The sequence below is a fragment of the Cynoglossus semilaevis genome, chromosome Z, assembly GCF_000523025.1.
Source record: "Cynoglossus semilaevis isolate Cse_v1.0 chromosome Z, Cse_v1.0, whole genome shotgun sequence".
Lineage (NCBI taxonomy): Eukaryota > Metazoa > Chordata > Actinopteri > Pleuronectiformes > Cynoglossidae > Cynoglossus > Cynoglossus semilaevis.
In genome coordinates this window covers 451,608-469,819 of record NC_024328.1, presented here as the reverse complement: position 1 = coordinate 469,819, position 18,212 = coordinate 451,608, and the positions used below count along the sequence as shown (strand labels likewise).

Sequence of the window (18,212 nt, the reverse complement as noted above, 5' to 3'; positions counted from 1 at the left end):
CAGATAGCAGAAGTGTTGGGGGATTAAGGTGATATGTTTTCATTCTGATTCATTGTTAGTGTACAAAATTGTATTTGATAAATATTACTATAGTGCTTTTATTTATTTAAAAGATATTTTAATGCATTTATTAGAAAATACATGAATCCAAAACTGTAACTTTGGTAATGCATCTGAATCCAATATGTAACTTCAATACTTTTCAGTCTTTTCACAACATAAACTTGATCAGTTTTCAAAACATTACTTTTGAAAATATCCAAATCTAGTCGAGTCTTTTGAAAATGTATTTACACAATTTGTAAATCGAAGAAAACGGCAACTCCACTCGGACAAACTGAATTCAAGCAAAACAGTAGTGCTTTACGACCGGTTTGCGCATGCGCTAGGCTTTGCCACAAATCGCCACAAACAGCGCTCCTGTCATCGCGTTGAGGAAACCAACTACACAGCAAAAGTCTGTAGTTGTTGCACATTATTGTTTAACAAAATAATGTATGCTATAGCTACATTAAACATAGTCACAGTATTCGCTAAATATTACATAAAGTAATATTTTGTAATTCAATTTACATGCTATTGTCTCTGGCTGAAACCTTATTTATTTATTTATATACATACATTATATACATTAGCTGTAAACTAATTTTGCCTTAGAGATAATGTGGTATACAATAGTATATGCAAAGAATTCAATAATAACAATACATGTGATAACACGATAAACGTAACAATGTAAATTTATTCTGATGTCTTTTCTTACGTGTTTATAAGGCTTTCCTGTTTCTGGAACCGTCCATGCTTTATAATTATTTAATTAATTTATTAAACATTTCAGATGTTACCGTACATTTTACAAAGATGCATGTTTCATATTTCCACAATTACAGATGCATTTTGATACAATCATTTAAACATATATTCAAATATGGAAATATATATAAACTGTCAAACAAAATACAAAAAAAGCATATAAAACAATATAAACAACTCGAATCTGTCAGGGAGATGATTAACGTATCAAATATGCTTAAGTTCCAATGAAGTTTGTCCAAGTGGATTTGCCATCCAAGATAGCTCCCAATTTGCGCATGTGCAAATGGTAGCCACATAGATCAGGCAAACGAAGCAGATCGTGTAGTGACACTTACGAACTCGAATTTGAGTCTCAGTTGATTTGACTTCGTAAACGAATATTTAAAAGGCCGAGCGCTCTTCGACTTCCTGTGGCTGAATACAGGTTTGGAGGTAAAGTTGAACTTTTATCCTCAAACGCATTATAGAATAATGTGTACAGTATTTCTATGTTGTTGTATGAAACTGAATTGCACTTTTTTACAATTTTCAGGCGATTCGTTGCGTAGTAGTTGTTACGTAACTCTTCACAGCTTCTTCATTAATAAAGTATGGAAGAGTTTGAAGCTACAGGAACGATGGGATTGACATCATGCATTCAATTAACGCCAAATAAAAGTTTTCTTTAAAGTCCTCTAAAATGAAGAGTTGCTCCTGGTAGAAATATTTACTGTGTTGCCTTATTTGATCATTTTCGGTGTTCGTACGTTAAAAATACTCTTAGTTTGCACTTTGTGGTAAAGTTTATACACTTAAAATGTCAAGTTTATGCACTGTGTTATAGCGTTTACCTCCGAAACATTTATACCTCGTGAATTAATACAGTTACATATACCGTCCTTCCTTATGTAAGCATCTCGCCGGTATATCAGTGTCAGTTTAAACCAGGCATGTCCAAACTATTGCAAAAGGTCCGAGTGGCTGCAGGTTTCTTTTCCAATTAAGAAGTAGCTCTTTAGAATAGACACATTTAATCAACTGATCTCAGTATTCTGATTGCTGATTGGTCAGACTGTGTGCTCTTGGTTGGTTGGAACAAGCAAGTGTTTGTTTTTGTATAAAACCACAATTGTCATTAGGCCTTTATTTATTCATTTATTTATGACATTTTCACTGTGGTAATTTTTTTATTATTATTTCTAATTTTACTATTATTTTATGCCTGTATTTCAGGGATGTCCAAATTTTTTTGGGTGCGGGCTAAAAACAGCCCCCCGGCGAAAGACTTAAGTATTATTATTATCATTACTGTTATTGTTGTTGTTCGTCTCATAGTGCCGACGGACATTATAATCCTTCATCACGGCAACATCTTCATGGCAAATCAAACAGACACACTTTCCGTTGATCTCTTTGAAAAAATATTCATTTTCCCACCGTGTTTGAAATCTTCTGCACTCACTCGCTATCTTGCGTTTCTTCGGTGCTGCCATTTTGGGGACTGGTGTTAATTGTTTTTCTTTGCTTAATTGTGTTTAGTGAAGAAGCACCTTTTCTGACTGGCTCCATCTAGTGTTGAAACTGAGAAGTGCAACAGACTTGAGCTCAAGCGCCATGTGCGGGCCATATTCAATTATATTTTCAGAACTTTTTGCGGGCCAATAAAAACTGCCCCGCGGGCCAACTGCGGCCCGCGGGCCGTAGTTTGGACACCCCTGCTATATTTCATATTCATATAGTCATGGAAACTTGCTGTCAAGTCATGGGAAATCATGGAAATTCGTTGGTTAAAATGTGTATGAACCCTGCATTTTCAACAATTCAAGTACAATGTCACTTAAATGTTATTAATAATTAATTTAATATATACAATCATATTATACAATCTTATAAAGAACCCCTTCCCTTTTGTGTATCAAAGTACAATCAATGGTACAGTCAATCTTGCACTGTATTAAAAAAGTAACAGCAGTGTACTATTTATGTATATGTTTTCACATGTAAAGATGTACTTGGTAGACCATAAATTTATGATTATTATGTATTGTGTCCCATGTTCCTGCAGCAATGCGTGTGGCAGTGATTGGAGCAGGTGTCGTTGGGCTGGCAACAGCTCAGAGCATCTATGAACAGTACCATTCAACTGTAAGACCTCTGACCATTGATGTGTATGCTGACTGTTTCACACCACTGACCACAAGTGATGGTGCTGCTGGGTTCTGGCAGCCCTACCTGTATGACAAAGGCAATGCCCAGGAGACGTAAGTTCTTTCACCTCAGTGGTACTTCTTTACCTGTACATGACTGAGTCAGAAAACGTGACTTTTTGTGTCACACTTTTCCTCACCTTCAGAAAATGGAATAAAGAGACATTTGATTACCTGCTGAGCTTCCTCAATTCTCCACAGTCTGTAAGGATGGGTATATTCCTGCAGTCTGGATACAACCTGTGCACAGAACCAGCTCCCGTGAGTAGAACTTGGTTGTTTGAGAATGTGCAGTGGAACTGAGCAGGTAGAGCTCACACTCTGAAAGGCAGAGACAAAAGAAACAAAAGATGATTGTCATTTTTAATTCCTGGTCTACACTTTTTATATCATAGATAAAAAAATCAAAGTCAATCAATCAATTAGTCAGAAAATAATCAGCAACTCTTAACACTTCAATAACCCTTCAGATATTAACAATTCCATTTCCATTTAAATGGATGGAAAGTGTCTGTGTCTCCTATTATGTCACTGATGAAAACGATGTGATGGAAGAAGTTGACATATTTACTCTTGTTCACACTGCAGCTGACAATAACCAGCTGTGTCTACTGTTTAATCACACATTGAAGGACAACTTGTCAAAACTTTTGTTTTTAAGTTGGATTTCTGTGTTCTGTGTGGTGACAAGGTTTGCTCTCCATCATTCTTGGCAGGAACCTTCATTCAAAGACATTGTCCTGGGCTTCAGACAACTCACAGAGCGAGAGCTGCAGATGTTTCCTGGATACACGTACGTTCTGCGTGTTACCAATTGTTTTACCTACACTTGAAGATAAAGTGCTGTGGTAATCTTGACAATCACAGGCTTTTATTGTGATTAAAATAATAATAATAATAATTATTATTATTCTTAAATATTATTATAAAAATAACTTATTATCTTTTCTGCTTGCGTCCAGATTTGGATGGTTCAACACTGCCCTCATGGTCGAGGGTAAATCCTACTTGCCCTGGCTGATGGATTGGTGAGTAGATACTGTGTTTTTGTTTCACCACAGTTATTTAAGCAGTTTCAAGTGTGAACAGACTATGAGCTGAACTCTGAACCTCATCATGCCACTGGTTTTGAAGTAGTGTTTATAGGCCAATAAAGAGTAGAGACTTTGTCTTCAGTTAATTGGTCTATAAATGTATTATTTATAGGCCAATGAACAGACTTTGATTGGTATAAAATTCTTTGACTAAACATTAACAGTCCTCAAGCCTGAGGTCAGTTATTTGATCTGTTGAACTGGCTGAGTGAGATGAGGAAGCAATGCAGAGGACAATAACAGCTGTGTTGGCCTCACTTCTTGACTACTCCTCACTCCCCCCAAAACAAATTATGAGTCAGAACAGATGCCAGGAGACTGAGAGAGTTAAATGACTGTCTTTGAATACAAATCAGTCAAAACAGGTGTTATTTCTGCTGCATGTGCAAGTGGCCATCCCCAATGTCCTGACATCACTGCAGTGACAGATTTTGAGGTGAAATGACGAAACAATTGTGGGATGGATTTGATTTAATTATTTATTATTATTTATTAATTTATTCCTAATGTAATGTTATACTTTAGTGGCCACAAAAAACCAGGTGCATGTAGGTTTACTTTCAGCAATGTTTTCACCGTGACTTTCCATTGAATTAACATTTATCTTATTAAAGTTGAGTTCCAGTTAATTAACCAATTTTTTTTTGTTTGTTGTTGTAGATAAAGACAATTTGGTTAAAATCAGAGTCATCAAACTCTTATCCTTAGGTATACGATTGTTGCCTTGCAAGCTTTACTTAATGTCAATTAAAGAAGATTAAACACAATTATATAGGGAATATAAATAAACAAAAACCTTTTCCGTAGCAGTTTCCAGGGCTACAAGTTGTTATTGTTTGCAGGTTGGAGACACGAGGGGTTAAATTTCACCACAGAACAATAAAGTCCTTCAAGGAGGTTGGTTATTTTTTAGAGATTTAAAATATTGTTGTTTATTTACACTACTCTTCAACTTGCCTGTTGAATCTTCCTGTATGTCACTGATCACCAATGTAGTTGGCAGATATGGGGGCAGATGTGATTATAAACTGCAGTGGAGTGAGATCAGGAGATCTTCAGCCAGATCCAGATCTGCAACCAGGCCGCGGTCAGATAGTGAAGGTGAGAGTGATCAGGTTGCATTGTCTGTTTCTATTTAATGTAACCAACTTTAACATTATGGCTGGGGAAACTACAGGGGTTGGACAATGAAACTGAAACACTGGCCACTTTAGTGTAGGAGGTTTCATGACTACATTTGACCAGCCTGGTGGCCAATCTTCATTGATTGCACATGCAACAGTAAGAGCAGATTGTGAAGGTTCAGCTAGCAGATTAATAGCACAGTTTTGCCTAAAATATTGCAATGCAAACAACATTATGGGTGACATATCATGGGTGGAGTTCAAAAGAAGATAAATTGTAGGTGCACGTCTTGCTGGCACATCTGTGACCATAGCTTTTTATACGTCACAAAGGCTCTTTGTGACGTATAAAAAGCTATGGTATCCAGGGTAATGTCCGCATACCAACAAGAAGGATGAACCACTTCCAACAGGAGTAACTGTGGACGCAAGAGGAAGCTGGGTGCTAACCCGGATTGTATCCAAAAATCATAAAACCACAGCTGCCCAACTCACTGCAGAATTAAATGTGCACCTCAACTCTCCTGTTTCCATCAAAACTGTCCATTGGGAGCTCCACAGGGGAAATAAATATGGCCGGGCTGCTATAGCTAAACCTTTGGTCACCAGTTGTTTCAGTTTCATTGTCCAACCCCTGTATGCGTTTCTGTCGTTCAGGTAGAGGCTCCATGGCTGAAGCATTGGATTATAACTCACGCTTTTAAGGAAGGACACTACAACTCTCCGTACATCATTCCAGGGTAATATCTATCTAACTCCCAAAGTGTATGAGGACTGCAGCTCCTTTTATTGAGTTTCACAAGTACTGGGCAGTTGTTTTTTTGGTTAAGTTTTACTCCCAGGTCAAAGTTCATCCGATTCCCATACTTGCTGAGAAACAGACCTCATCCTTTATTTACCTACATAGTAAAAAACCTTATAGGGGTACCTACTCCTGTCAAGCAGACCATTATTTAACACACTTAGATAACAGTTTATGGTTCACCACACTTTGGTTTAACACACTTTGGTAACTAACTATAAATTCTATTTACATAGATGTAGCCATATCGACCATGAGCTGTCCTCGAGTTGTAGTTCAAAGAATTATTTTGTCTGCAGGAGTCGTTTGGTGACGGTTGGCGGTTGTTTTCAGATCGGAAACTGGAGTCAACAAAACAACTCTGTCGACCATAAATCAATCTGGGAACAAGCATGTAAACTGGTGCCCAGTCTCCAGGTGAGCATGTGTTAAAATGCTGCTGTTCCAGTATTCGTTGTTCACGTATTACTGTGTGTATACAAAGGTAATAAGGTTGTAAACTTTCTGCACCATCATGGTTATGCAGATTTTCACTAAATTACACTTGCCTTTATAATACATTTTTTACATTCTTTGTTTTCCTATAGAATACTCAATGATATTTATGCTTTCAGTTACCCCAGGGCATAACCACGCATGACCCTGGTTTTCTATATATAAAATTGTTGTCTTTGTACTGTATTGTGTCATGATTTAAAACCGGTAATGACCCAAAATGCAGGCTCAGACGACGGTAGGTGAGAAATAAGGATTTATTTTGCTGTGGGAGAAAAAGGGGAAGGAGAGGGTCCGATAATGAGATGGACGAAAAGGCTGAGGTAAGGCAGTGGAGGAGGCACAGAGTGTAGGCTGTCCAGAGATGTTTGGTGGAGAGCAGGTAGCAGGAGGTGGACCACAGTGGCTGAACAAATGATCTGACAAGGAGTGGGAGAAAGGCCAGGATTTTTATGCAGTCAGCGTGATGAGTTCATTGAAGGCAGGTGCTGAGGAACGGCAGGTGTGCTTCGGTGATTATCCAGGCAGGATCAGGGAAATGTGCCACGCCCACCACACAGACAGAGACAAGTGCACAACACAAGAATGGAGAAAACAAAGGGAAACACAGGGAACGACTGTCATCGTGACAGTATTGTGTCACCTTGACCTGTCCTGCTGTGGTTATCTCAGACTTAAGGGTCAGGAGTTGCATTTCTAGCTGAATTACGTTGTAACTGTAATTTGTAAAAAAAATAATAATAATAATTAAGAATGTCCTTTAAGAAAATGATCAAATGTGAAAAGGGAATGGCTTGATTTAACATCATTTAGCCAAGGAAATCTTGATTTATAGACTTTTGGGAAGGCCAAATGAGCCTTTGGGGCCTGTTTTATATACAGTAAATAAATATACCGTATATTTATGGATGTATAGAGACAGACCTACTGTGAATCGACTGTGGCGGTGGTCACGGCTTAAACATCTGTCCTTTGTCTAACATCAGCATGCCAGGAAAATGGAGGACTGGACCGGCCTCAGACCTGCTAGAAGCAAGGTACGCCTGGAGAGGGAGCTCATTTTTGATGGTGCAACTAAAATGGAGGTAAAGTAGGATTTTATTGAGGGAGTAAAACAAAACAATAACAGTATTAGCCTTTTAATTTAATACTTTGTGTGACAATCAGGTGATACACAACTACGGCCATGGAGGTTATGGACTCACCATTCACAGAGGATGTGCTGAGGAGGCAGCAAGGCTCTTCGGGGAGATTGTTGCACAAAAAGGCCGTGGTGGAAAAGCTCGACTGTGAATTGAATCCATGGAATATTAGAAAGGTTGCATTACAAGGATATTGCTTCCTTCAATCTTAGGCACAGTATTTGTCTCTGTAAGAGTCAAGCGAATGCTTACAAATCATTCTTGTTATTTCTTAACTTAGAGATTAAAATTTGAATGTTTTATTAACTGTCAATCAGTTTATCTGTATGTGACAGTAGAAGCACAGCTAATATCATTTATTAATTAATCTATTTTTTTATTTTTTAACAGTTAATATTACATTAAATTGTTAATGGCTAAGTCTCCAGCCTATAAAGGCTGGAGAAAATACTCAAATACACAAACTCTGTCTGTACTGAACAAACCCAGTAGTCCAACCATAACTGGCCGTGTCTTTGCATGTTGGGCCCATCAATGTCAGGACCATGTGAAAGGCTTGTGTTACTCAGTGCTGCCAGATACTTAAAGTATCAGGTGGTTTCTACAGTAATAATAGAAAGCAGCTAAAATTGTGGTGAAGAGCATGATGAAGAAAAAAAGTTCTCATGATTTTTCTCAGAACTAAGTGGAAGAACCAGAACCAAAGCCTTTCCCTTTGTGTTGGTTTGTTCTATCTCACCTTGAAGTGTATGTACAGTAGATGTGTGGTTGAATACAGAAAGGAAAAACAGTGCAGTATTTGAAACACGATTTGATTTAGTAGAGGAACAATCACTTGAATGAACTCACTCACAATACGACCAGGTTGACCAAGGTCTTGCACGTCATATTTGTACTAGACAAAAATAAATATAATAGGTTTTAATACACAATTCACAATTAATACAAATGACAGAACTTAGCTTTGTGCTAAATGTTGTAGTCGGTTAGGTGCAGAGACACACAGGAGAGAGAAACACGGTTTATCAGACACTGCACCCAAGACTCTTTCGCAACTCTGATTTAGAAATACCTTTGGGTCATAAAAATACCAATTCATTTTTTTTCTAATCAGATTTGTTTATTGTTTACAATCTGTACTAATATAGATGTGATTTTAATGTCATGGTATTTTAATAATGACGCGCTCAGTTATAATGCGTGTAATTTGCGTGTAATTTTTTGTTAATAAATGAAATATTGGTCAAAATACAACTTCTAGTTCTCAGTTTTTGCTACTTTTTGTTACTGATGAACAGGCAATTAGTAAGCTGTGACTTGTGTTGATGCAAATGTCTTGCAGTTTAAAACTCGAGCCACTTGGTTGCAGTGTTGTCCTGTATCTGTAGGCTACGTGGCAACCTTAGATGTGTGGGGATTAATGTGACAAGATAATAAAGTATTACGTCTGACTTTTTTTCCATCAATCTCTAAAAGAAAAGGTTACTCGGTTGTCATTAAATCATGCCAGGTGTCTATGAAAAGAGAAAAATAACTGTAAATACATAATGTTGAGTGGCCTTTGTCCTCCAGACGATATGTCTATGAGTCCCCTGGTCTACACCAACGTGAGAATTACTACTAGCTCAAGATTTGGAATCTAATGGTCACAGGGGTTTTAAATCTCTGACTCAATGTTTAGTGCGTTTGCAAGTTTTGACCTAGAGCTTGACACTTTGTCAAATGATCAGTTGATAATGTTTGTGCAGCTTTTCCTCTCCAGAAATGCATTTTTTTTAAAAGCTGAGCTTGTAGTTGTATGTGCACTTATCGATGTGGTTATGTTGAGAATGCAAATAAAGCAGGTTCTTCACTAAGTGTTGGTCAGTTTTGCAACCATAAAATGGATAGGTAGTTTTAAGGCTTATTGAAAAGAAGACAATTGCTTGCAGCTACATCTTCTCACAATCATGGCCTCCATCTTCACTCTGTCATTCTCTATCTATCATTTCTTCAGGTCACTTCTGTTTTCTTTTCCAGTCACCCTGTCTGCACTAATACTGTGGAAACCTGTGACAGCAATGGCAGTTGTAACCTATAATTACTGTGACATGTAAAACGATTGTGCTGCCTGGCTCATAGGGTCATAGGGAAGGACTGGAGATGGACACAGAGCTTGTTTTTCTTTTTGATGCCACTCCCTGCAGTTCCTCTCCATTGTGGTCGCCTATGCGGAGATGCAGTTGGCTTCATCTCAGCCCTGGGAGGCAGAGTGTGGAATTCTGCCTGAGGCCCGGCCCATCATCTCCTGACCCCACTCACGGTGGCTGGACTCCTGCAGTCCCCGGCCTGTTGTCTCAATCGGCAGTGCACAGGAAGCTATGGCAGCGAGCAGGCAGCAGCAGCAGTACACTGACAGAGCCAGATACACAGAGGACTCCAACATAACCTGCAGGATGGAGAGGTCGGGCATTCAGGAATATTAGATTAGTTGTAGCACCACCCGCCCTGCGGGCGGGGCTATAAACCACATTTTAATTAGTTCAGTAAACAATTATTCTATATGAATGCTATCTTTTAGCAACCTTCTACAATACTTTAGGGTTTCTACAATATATCAAGGGTTCGATACTTTCGATTGCCTGTACAATATCTAGTAGACAATATGCAATATCGTGTACAAGAAGTAAAGTCAGGGCTTGTAAATAATCAAAGCAGGATAGGCCAAGCTGATGTCCTCTTTTTATGAGTGTATTACTCCATCATATTAGGTTTTCTCTGTAACATGAAATAGATTAAAAGTTTTATTTTAGCCTTATTTTTAATACATAAACCACAAAACATTACATCTTTGAGAGATATTAGATATTAGGGAAGAGCTAAAAAGATTTTAGCTGTATAATATAAAACAAAATGTTTTGCATTCTTTGAGTTGGACTACTGCCACCTACTGAGTATTTTATCAACTAGTAAACAGCCCTGCTGTACAAAAGATTCTGACAACTCCAGAAAAATGGAAAAGAGAAAGAGAGAAGAGAAGAGAGAACACACCACCATACAGTCATAAAATGATGGGGCTATTTTTGTAAGAGTCTGTGTCCTTTAGACAGTTGTTGGTTTCAAAACCTAAAACTGAATGTTACCTGTGCAACAAATGGCGTGATGAGAGCTCCAACTCTGGCCATTCCACTGCTGGTTCCCAGGCCTAAGGCTCTGGTTGCTGTCGGATACACCTGAAGAGTTCCAGAGAAGATGTTTATCTCTGTTGGTTGTTGATGTAATTTACTGTGGATGATTAGCTGTTTGCATATTATACATTACAAAGAAATCACTACAGTGTAACTACTGCGGCGTGCCAACCTCGGGAGTGTAAACGTAAGCAGCTTGGAACCCTCCTGCGATGAAGGCTCTGGCGATGAATATCAACACTGTCATGGATGTTCTACAGGAGATTGACCCATGCCAATTAGAGTTGGTAAACACAAGGTTCAGAATCTATTAGCTGTTCTAAAAATAAAAGTGAGGCGCATTACCTCCCGACACATCCGTAGAGCGGAATGATGCACAGGGAGAAGACGAGGAAACACAAGGCCATAGTTTTTCTCCGGCCCAGTCGGTCAATAGCCCACAGTGTCACCAGCAGGCCTGCACAACACACACAAAACATGTGACTTCACTCAGGCTAGAGTTTTATCAAATAAGAAAAACCTTGACTGTGATCTTAATAACAAATTTTACTAGATTACTAGATTGGTACCAGTATTGTTTTATTGACACATTACCCTGCTTTATTGCTTTGTCATCTCAACAGGTGTTTACATTAGACACAATGCAAAAGATGTCTTTTTAGAGATTTTATTTGACCCAAAACATTGTAATATATGCTGTGTAAAATTTATGGATCAGCATGATGATGGAACATAAGTAAGATTTCATCCTATTCCTGAGAAATATATCAGTTATTTTATCACTCAATGTTTTTGATGCTTTGAAAAAAGGATATTAAGCCTAGTGAAGCAAAAGAAAACAGAATTACTGCAATAAAGTAAATATAAAACATTAAAAATATTTTTTACAGTTTAGTAATTGAAGTAGTTGAATTTGCTTTTTTAAGTTTTATTACTAGTGCATGGCCTAGATTAGTAAATTATTAAGCAGTCCAAAGAACAAAAATACAATAACAGAATGTGGATAGAATTTAGTTTTTTAAAATGCCCTTTAATGTCTGGTTTACAGAATATTTCCTATACGCCTATACCTGGGAATTCAGATAACGTTGTCCACAGTAGATCTTTGTAGTCATCAGAGTTCAGGTATTTACACTCCAAGCTACACTGTGGCTCCATCTTATTGCCTTTGGACGCTAGAGGTGAGAAGGAGAGCGGAAGGAGAAAGAATGTAGATTAGGTTAAAAAAAGACAGAGATGAAGGGGAGGGGGATAAGGAGAAGAGGATAAGATGACGAATGTGGAAGGAGAGAAAGGGAAAGGATACATTAACACAACAAATACGCTTATATCATAGTCTTATATACTGTACATACTGTATGGCATGACTTACTTCCACATGCCCCTCCCTCCTGAAACAGCTCTGTTGTCAGAAGAACCAGACCATAGTAGGAGAATGCATTAGCAAACCTAAGGAGAGAACAGGTGTTATTTATGCCAAAGTATGAAGTCATTGTCCGTTGCGCTTCTTTTATATTATAAGATTACCAAATAAACCAGAGCAGAACTGTGGTCCAGCGAAGGTTTGATGAAAATAGGTCTCGTATTTTTCCACGATCCTCCTGATAAAGATTGGATAAATAACAATCAGTTTGTCAGTTTGTCAAAAAAGTACATCTGTACAATTTGTCCAGCATCAGAATCAGACTGCACCTGTCTGGCAGCCACTAGTTTACCCAGTGGCATTGGCGCTCCGTTCTCTGTGGCGATGCGCTTCAGTGTGGCCAGAGCTTTTTCCTGGTTTCCTGTCAGCATGTCATATCGAGCACTTTCTGGTAACCACTGCTCCAACCCCAGAGAATTACACTGTAGCTTTAGCTTGTTGTGCCTTTGTACACATAATTGTTTTTTGTTTTTTGTTTTTGTTTTTTTTTTTTTTTGCTGACAACATCTCACTCATACTCACAAAACACAAGATGGCAAAGATAAAGAGAGGAATGGTAGAGAGTCCAAGTAGCCATCGCCAGCCCAGAGTAGGCATCACTAGTATCGCTAAGAGAACCTCAAATACGGTTCCCAGGGCCCAAAATATCTGTATTGTAACAATAGTCAATGTATGCACTGTAATGACAAATACACCATTTAGCAAAATCCTTAGCGAAAGTAACTTTAACATCAGAGCAATTATGATTTGTATTATCTGGATGACATCAACAAAATAGTTAAATGTTGGCTGTGTCTGATGGTACAGTGTGGTAATTACCTCAATCAACAAGATGCATGTGGCTCTAGACTTCATAGGCAGAAATTCAGCATAGAGTGTCACCCTGGTAAACAGTGACATTATGATATCAATGCAGAGCTGAACGATAAAAGAAAACAGTGTTGTTGTTACAGTGATTATTATGTTTACTCACGACTGTGGAGCTCCTCCGATGCCAAAGCCCACTAGAGCTCGGAGGACAAGGATCCATCCGTAAATAGGTGCAAATGCACTCATCAAGCCATAAAACATAGTCCACAACACACTCATCTTCAGGCCCTGTGGGTAAATACCATTAAAATTAAATGAACAAGTGGCTAAAAAATTGTTTTGTGTAGAAATCTCAAGAAAATCATGATTTTAACATAGCTGAACTATTGTTCTCAATAAGATCAAAAACAAAAAATAACCATGTCTTACAGGAAACATAATTATAAATCATTATTCTGCATACATAAAATGTCTTTGTGTAACCTACCGTCTTTCTGCCATATTTGTCAGCTATGTTTCCCCAAAGTGAGGAGCTGATCATCATGCCAATGAAAACAGCCTACATTAATATGGAATACAAAAAAAATGTTAAAATCTGATTAAATGTACATGGGATCTTAAATGTATAATTTACAATTTCTATAACACAAGTACTGTAAATATAACCAAAATGTCATGATTTACATTTATATTAATTTGTTTGTTCTTGTTTGTTAAATGAACATTTTAATTACAGGAACACATGGAAATAAAACAGAAATTTCACACCTCTCTATATATATGATATTTAAAAATAGTTTCTCAGTTGAAATTGACAAAAGTAAATTACCTGCCATAATGTATGGCGGGGATGGCTAACCCCAGGCTCGGGAACTACATGCAGCTCTTTACCCGATTTCCTATGGCTCTCACATTTATGTTCGATTTTGTGTTTTTTTTTTTTTTTTTTTTATGGTACTTGAATCTAACCCACATAAGCCTTGACACAAATTCATACTCAAAAGACAAGTGAAAATAAACAGCAAATCTAAAATATGTAGATGAACACAGGATGTTTTCAACAGAGTGGGAGAGTTTTTTTTGTTTGTTTGTTTGTTTGTTGTTGTTGAACATAATCGCAAGCCATTCTGCCTTATATGTCAGGCATTGTTAATGCATTTCATGGCTTTAAATCTCATGGCTTTAAAGCAGCACTTCAGTTCACTCCTTGCTACCATCAACCAGGAATTTCCAATGGGGACTCCCGTGGCTCTTTGCAGTATCAGTTAAAAATTGTGGCTCTTAGCCTCTGACTGGTTGGGCACCCCTGATGTTGCAGTTTAGAGATTAAATCAGAGAGGCCAGGTTGAGATGGTTTGGACGTGTTATGTAGAGATAGTGAATACATTGGACAAAGGGTGTTGGAGATGGACATCAGAGAATATTTGTGGATGTAGTAAAAGAGGGCATGGAGATAGTTGGTCTAAAAGCAGAAGATGCAGGTGATAGATAAAGATGGAGACAGATGATCTGCTCTGGCGACCCCCTGAAGAGAACAGCCAAAAAAGGAAGAAGAAATTACTAATTCCTTTGCTTGAAAGTCATGAGGAAAATCAATGTTAGCAGTTCAAGGATCTAATTCTGGATTCAAGCAGAATATTTAAACTAGTGTGGTCACATAACAACTCATTTGAACCTATTAATGGAAGCAGCACTGGATCAAATACTAGTATCATTTTTCTTATCCTAATGGATGAGCGATTTAAACATATGTCAGGTCCCTGTGGTAAGTATTATATGAGAAATTAGCTCATGCAACCTCATTAAAAACTCTTAAGTATTCCTTTAGACACTGTTCGACACAGGCCTTCTTGTTTCCTTGTTCTTGTTTCTTCGACTTCATCATATAACTTTGAGCACAGAAGGTTATTCAGGCAAAAGCAGCACAGACACGGCCATTACCGATGTCAGCAGCGCCACCTCTAGGCTGGGTAATCTCCATTCACAGTGAAGCTGTGGGGCTAAGATGCTCAGAATCATCATCTCCATGGCATCAGCCATCTAAAAAAATAACAATCCATTATGAAGTGAACATTACTTAATAACATAATAAAGTATTTATTGATTAAAGAGCAGCTCTCACCCATGACAGACCAGTGAGAATGGACAGTTTCCACTGGAACGTCCCAAAGCCTATGGCCTCCACCGCATCTTCTACCATAAAGATGTCTAAAGGAATGAGAAGTGTGTGACAGTTAAGGGAACAGTTAGGAAATAAGAATCCTTAAATATGATGTGTGTAAAATTTATTCTGTACCATCAGTGGGATTTGCAAACTCCCGAGGAATAGGAGCTCCTTCTGCAAGAGCAACAGACTCCAGCTCAGCCTGCTGTTCAATCCTGACAACCTGCTCCCTGTTATCGTTGTCATCCTCAGAGTGTGTACTCTCACCAGTGCGTCGGAAGCGGACAACACTAGGTAAAAACAAACAAACAAACAACATACATTATTTCGTTAAGACCAAACAAATAAAGCAGTCCACAGAAGGACAGTGGCCAACAATGAGAGTCGGATGTTGTTGCCTGGTGGTAATGTCGTCTTGATGGTGGACCCTGGAAGCCCACAGATGGCTCAGCACACATCAAACATGCTGTTTGACAAGCTTTTAAGAGCAATTAAAGGCTTTTAATTACCCAGTGTAATGTATGGATGTAATCGTCTCCCACATGTAGACATTAATTAGTACATATGGAACTGACAAGGAACCTGAGTGCAAATTATAAATAATCACTATAATTAAATAAGCTAGACTAATGTTACATATGGAGAATGTTGTTTTAAATGTTTTACAGTTCTGATACCAAAAGTATTTGGGTTTTTATTTTTATTTTTTTATTTTCTTCATACCAATTTTGGATTCCTAACTTTAGATTATCTCATAATAAATAAATGCTCACAAAGCAGCAATAAGAAAAAACTACTAGAAAGTGCTTCTTAACCCTCTGGAATAACTGCCTGGAGAGGAATTTGACTCAGCCCAAAATTAAAGTGTCACAGATGCACTATTATTAAAGCCCTGAACAGAAATGGACTGGGAGGTTGGAGACCACATTTCTGAAAAACACATCTCTTTTGAAGAATAAGGAGAACGAATTGAACCCAAAAATCAGCATGTAAATGTGACTAATATTTCTGTTTGTGATATATTTGTCTTGACCAACGAACTGTCTGTGTCATTTTCCTAAAGTCATATTGCTGATAATATTTATTTCACACCAGCCATCTCTCAAAACTCCTGTGTACATCCAAGGTGAACCCATCTCCATCACTGACTCTGTCAAATTCCTCGGCACTCACATCAGCACCGACCTCAAATGGAAAACAAATGCAGATCACATCCACAAAAAAGCCCAGCAAAGACTCTTCCACCTCCGACAGCTCAAAAAGTTCAGAGTGAAAGCTCATCTCCTGGTCCGGTTCTACACAGCCATTGTTGAAAGCATTCTCACCTCATCCATCATAGTCTGGTTCAGCCGCCTTGATACACTCGACCAGAAGAAACTGCAGCACATAATCAACAGAGCATCAAAAATCATTGACTCCCCCCTCCCTTCCCTGGAGTCACTACACCACAAAAGAACTGTATGTAGAGCCCACAATCATCTCGGACCCCACTCACCCTGCACACTATACATTTCAGCTTCTGCCCTCCGGAAGGCGCTACAGGACAATTGTGAGTTTGTCTGTTTGCATTTCCCTACTGTCTCTGCCCCCAGTCTTATGCTGTATGTTGTATGTTGCATGTCTGTACCGAAAACAAATTCCACCTGGTTGCAGTGTGGTCATTAAAGAATCAATCAATCAATCAATTTACCAGACAATAATATTCTACTGTTGTGGCTGTGTAATGCTGCCCAGGCTGGACTGGTGCAGCAGGCTTGGAATAATCACGTCCGATACTGAGTCATTAGAGTAAATACAATTATAAGTCATAATGTCAACTCATTAGTCTGAAATCCCTGTGTATTGGCGTTCTGTCAATACATAAACACCAGAGAAAATCGGGTCAGGCTGAGGCGACTATAAACAAACTGCAGCATAGAGGAAGGGCAGCCCAAACAAGCAAAGTTGACAGGGTTTTTTGTCTATTAGTAAATGTGGATGGATGTCATGAATTAAAAAAAGCAGTTCTGTTTTACGGCTGTTTGTTAGCTTATCAAGGAAACACTGTCAGAGCTGTCAGTGGGCGACACGTCGGACGTGCTGTCGTGCTGGCGAAAATAAACTGAATCCCAGACAAGGGCGTTGAAAGCAGGCTGTGGTTTTACTCACGGCAGCTGTCTCAGCTGGAACAGATCATCGTCCATGTTCGGCTGCATTGGCTGACGCTCCTTTTCGGCCTCATCGCTGTTTACATGATCTAAATGAGCAGCGATTTCAGCACCGAGGAGAGCGACTCGCGGCTGCTGTGCCCGCAGCCAATCACAGACCAACGTGACACACATACACGCATGAATCCACGCGCGCGCGCACACACACGAACGATCCCACGCACAGACACACGGAGCATCAGTTTGAATCAGATCAGCTCAGGAGGACCTCATAATCTGTATTAAACTCTACTGAAAACAAAATACATTCAGTCGTATTGTTGACTCAACCGGTGGTTCCTTAAAGGGTTAGTTGGTAATTTATTTGTTTTCATTTCACTTCATATATTGTTCATTGGACTTAAGACGCAGCTTTAATTACGTTTGTTAAAACAGACATTTTGGCTTTTTGTAGATATGTTTTCTATTTATTTTATTTTTTCTCTCTTGCAAGTCGGAGAAGCAATGTTTACGTTTTTGACTTTTGCTAAAGAGAGATAGCTGGGAGAGGGGGGATTGGACATGGACATACATCTCTATAGTTTTTCGCACACAGTACTCAACACAACAGTAATTCTCACACATGAATCTTGAAATAAACATTCGCTCTGCAAGTTATCTTTAATGACATTAATGATGTGCCCACACTTGGATGGATGAATGTATAGATATTATTGTATATTATATGCTGATATAACGTTTAATTTGTGGAAAGATGTAAGGAAAACCAAGCCAAGGAACATATACATATGCTGGTACACATGTTATTATTATTATGCTAAATACTTCGTTTACGTTGTGTC

The 18,212-nt window shown here is 38.5% G+C and overlaps 2 protein-coding genes across 3 annotated transcripts; one reads left to right on the top strand and one right to left on the bottom strand.

Annotated features, from left to right (window-relative positions):
* The first annotated feature begins 1,090 nt into the window (after positions 1–1,090).
* dao.2 (D-amino-acid oxidase, tandem duplicate 2) lies at positions 1,091–8,882 on the top strand. Its single transcript, XM_008335552.3, has 11 exons — positions 1,091–1,248; positions 2,861–3,056; positions 3,149–3,263; positions 3,719–3,795; positions 3,965–4,030; positions 4,939–4,993; positions 5,093–5,197; positions 5,878–5,960; positions 6,322–6,439; positions 7,504–7,602; positions 7,685–8,882. Exons 2-11 carry the CDS (start codon positions 2,863–2,865, stop codon positions 7,808–7,810), a joined length of 1,038 nt encoding a protein of 345 aa, XP_008333774.1. The 5' UTR covers positions 1,091–1,248; positions 2,861–2,862; the 3' UTR covers positions 7,811–8,882.
* On the bottom strand, positions 8,463–17,772 carry svopa (SV2 related protein a). Of its 2 annotated transcripts, XM_008335553.3 has the most exons (16): positions 17,372–17,772; positions 15,356–15,513; positions 15,182–15,267; positions 15,001–15,099; positions 13,547–13,618; positions 13,223–13,347; positions 13,069–13,132; positions 12,772–12,897; positions 12,519–12,647; positions 12,354–12,427; positions 12,199–12,275; positions 11,897–12,001; positions 11,172–11,283; positions 10,999–11,080; positions 10,782–10,871; positions 8,463–10,087 (listed from the first exon to the last, which is right to left on the bottom strand). In XM_008335553.3, the coding sequence occupies exons 1-16, from the start codon at positions 17,542–17,544 to the stop codon at positions 9,893–9,895; spliced, it is 1,767 nt and encodes a 588-aa protein (XP_008333775.2). In that variant the 5' UTR covers positions 17,545–17,772; the 3' UTR covers positions 8,463–9,892. The 2 variants fall into 2 exon arrangements, with proteins under 2 accessions (XP_008333775.2, XP_016898726.1); XM_017043237.2 differs by having other exon boundaries at positions 12,772–13,132.
* Positions 17,773–18,212: the final 440 nt, after the last annotated feature.

Excerpts from the sequence above, each read along its gene's own strand:
- svopa (XM_017043237.2), bottom strand. The coding sequence starts at position 17,544 with ATGTGTGTCACGTTGGTCTGTGATTGGCTGCGGGCACAGCAGCCGCGA. Across the intron at positions 15,100-15,181 it reads TTCTCACTGGTCTGTCATGG|ATGGCTGATGCCATGGAGAT; the intron begins GTGAGAGCTGCT and ends TTATTTTTTTAG. Across the intron at positions 11,081-11,171 it reads CTCTACGGATGTGTCGGGAG|AACATCCATGACAGTGTTGA; the intron begins GTAATGCGCCTC and ends AATCTCCTGTAG.
- dao.2 (XM_008335552.3), top strand. The coding sequence starts at position 2,863 with ATGCGTGTGGCAGTGATTGGAGCAGGTGTCGTTGGGCTGGCAACAGCT. Across the intron at positions 3,057-3,148 it reads AAAGGCAATGCCCAGGAGAC|AAAATGGAATAAAGAGACAT; the intron begins GTAAGTTCTTTC and ends CCTCACCTTCAG. Across the intron at positions 4,994-5,092 it reads CAATAAAGTCCTTCAAGGAG|TTGGCAGATATGGGGGCAGA; the intron begins GTTGGTTATTTT and ends TCACCAATGTAG.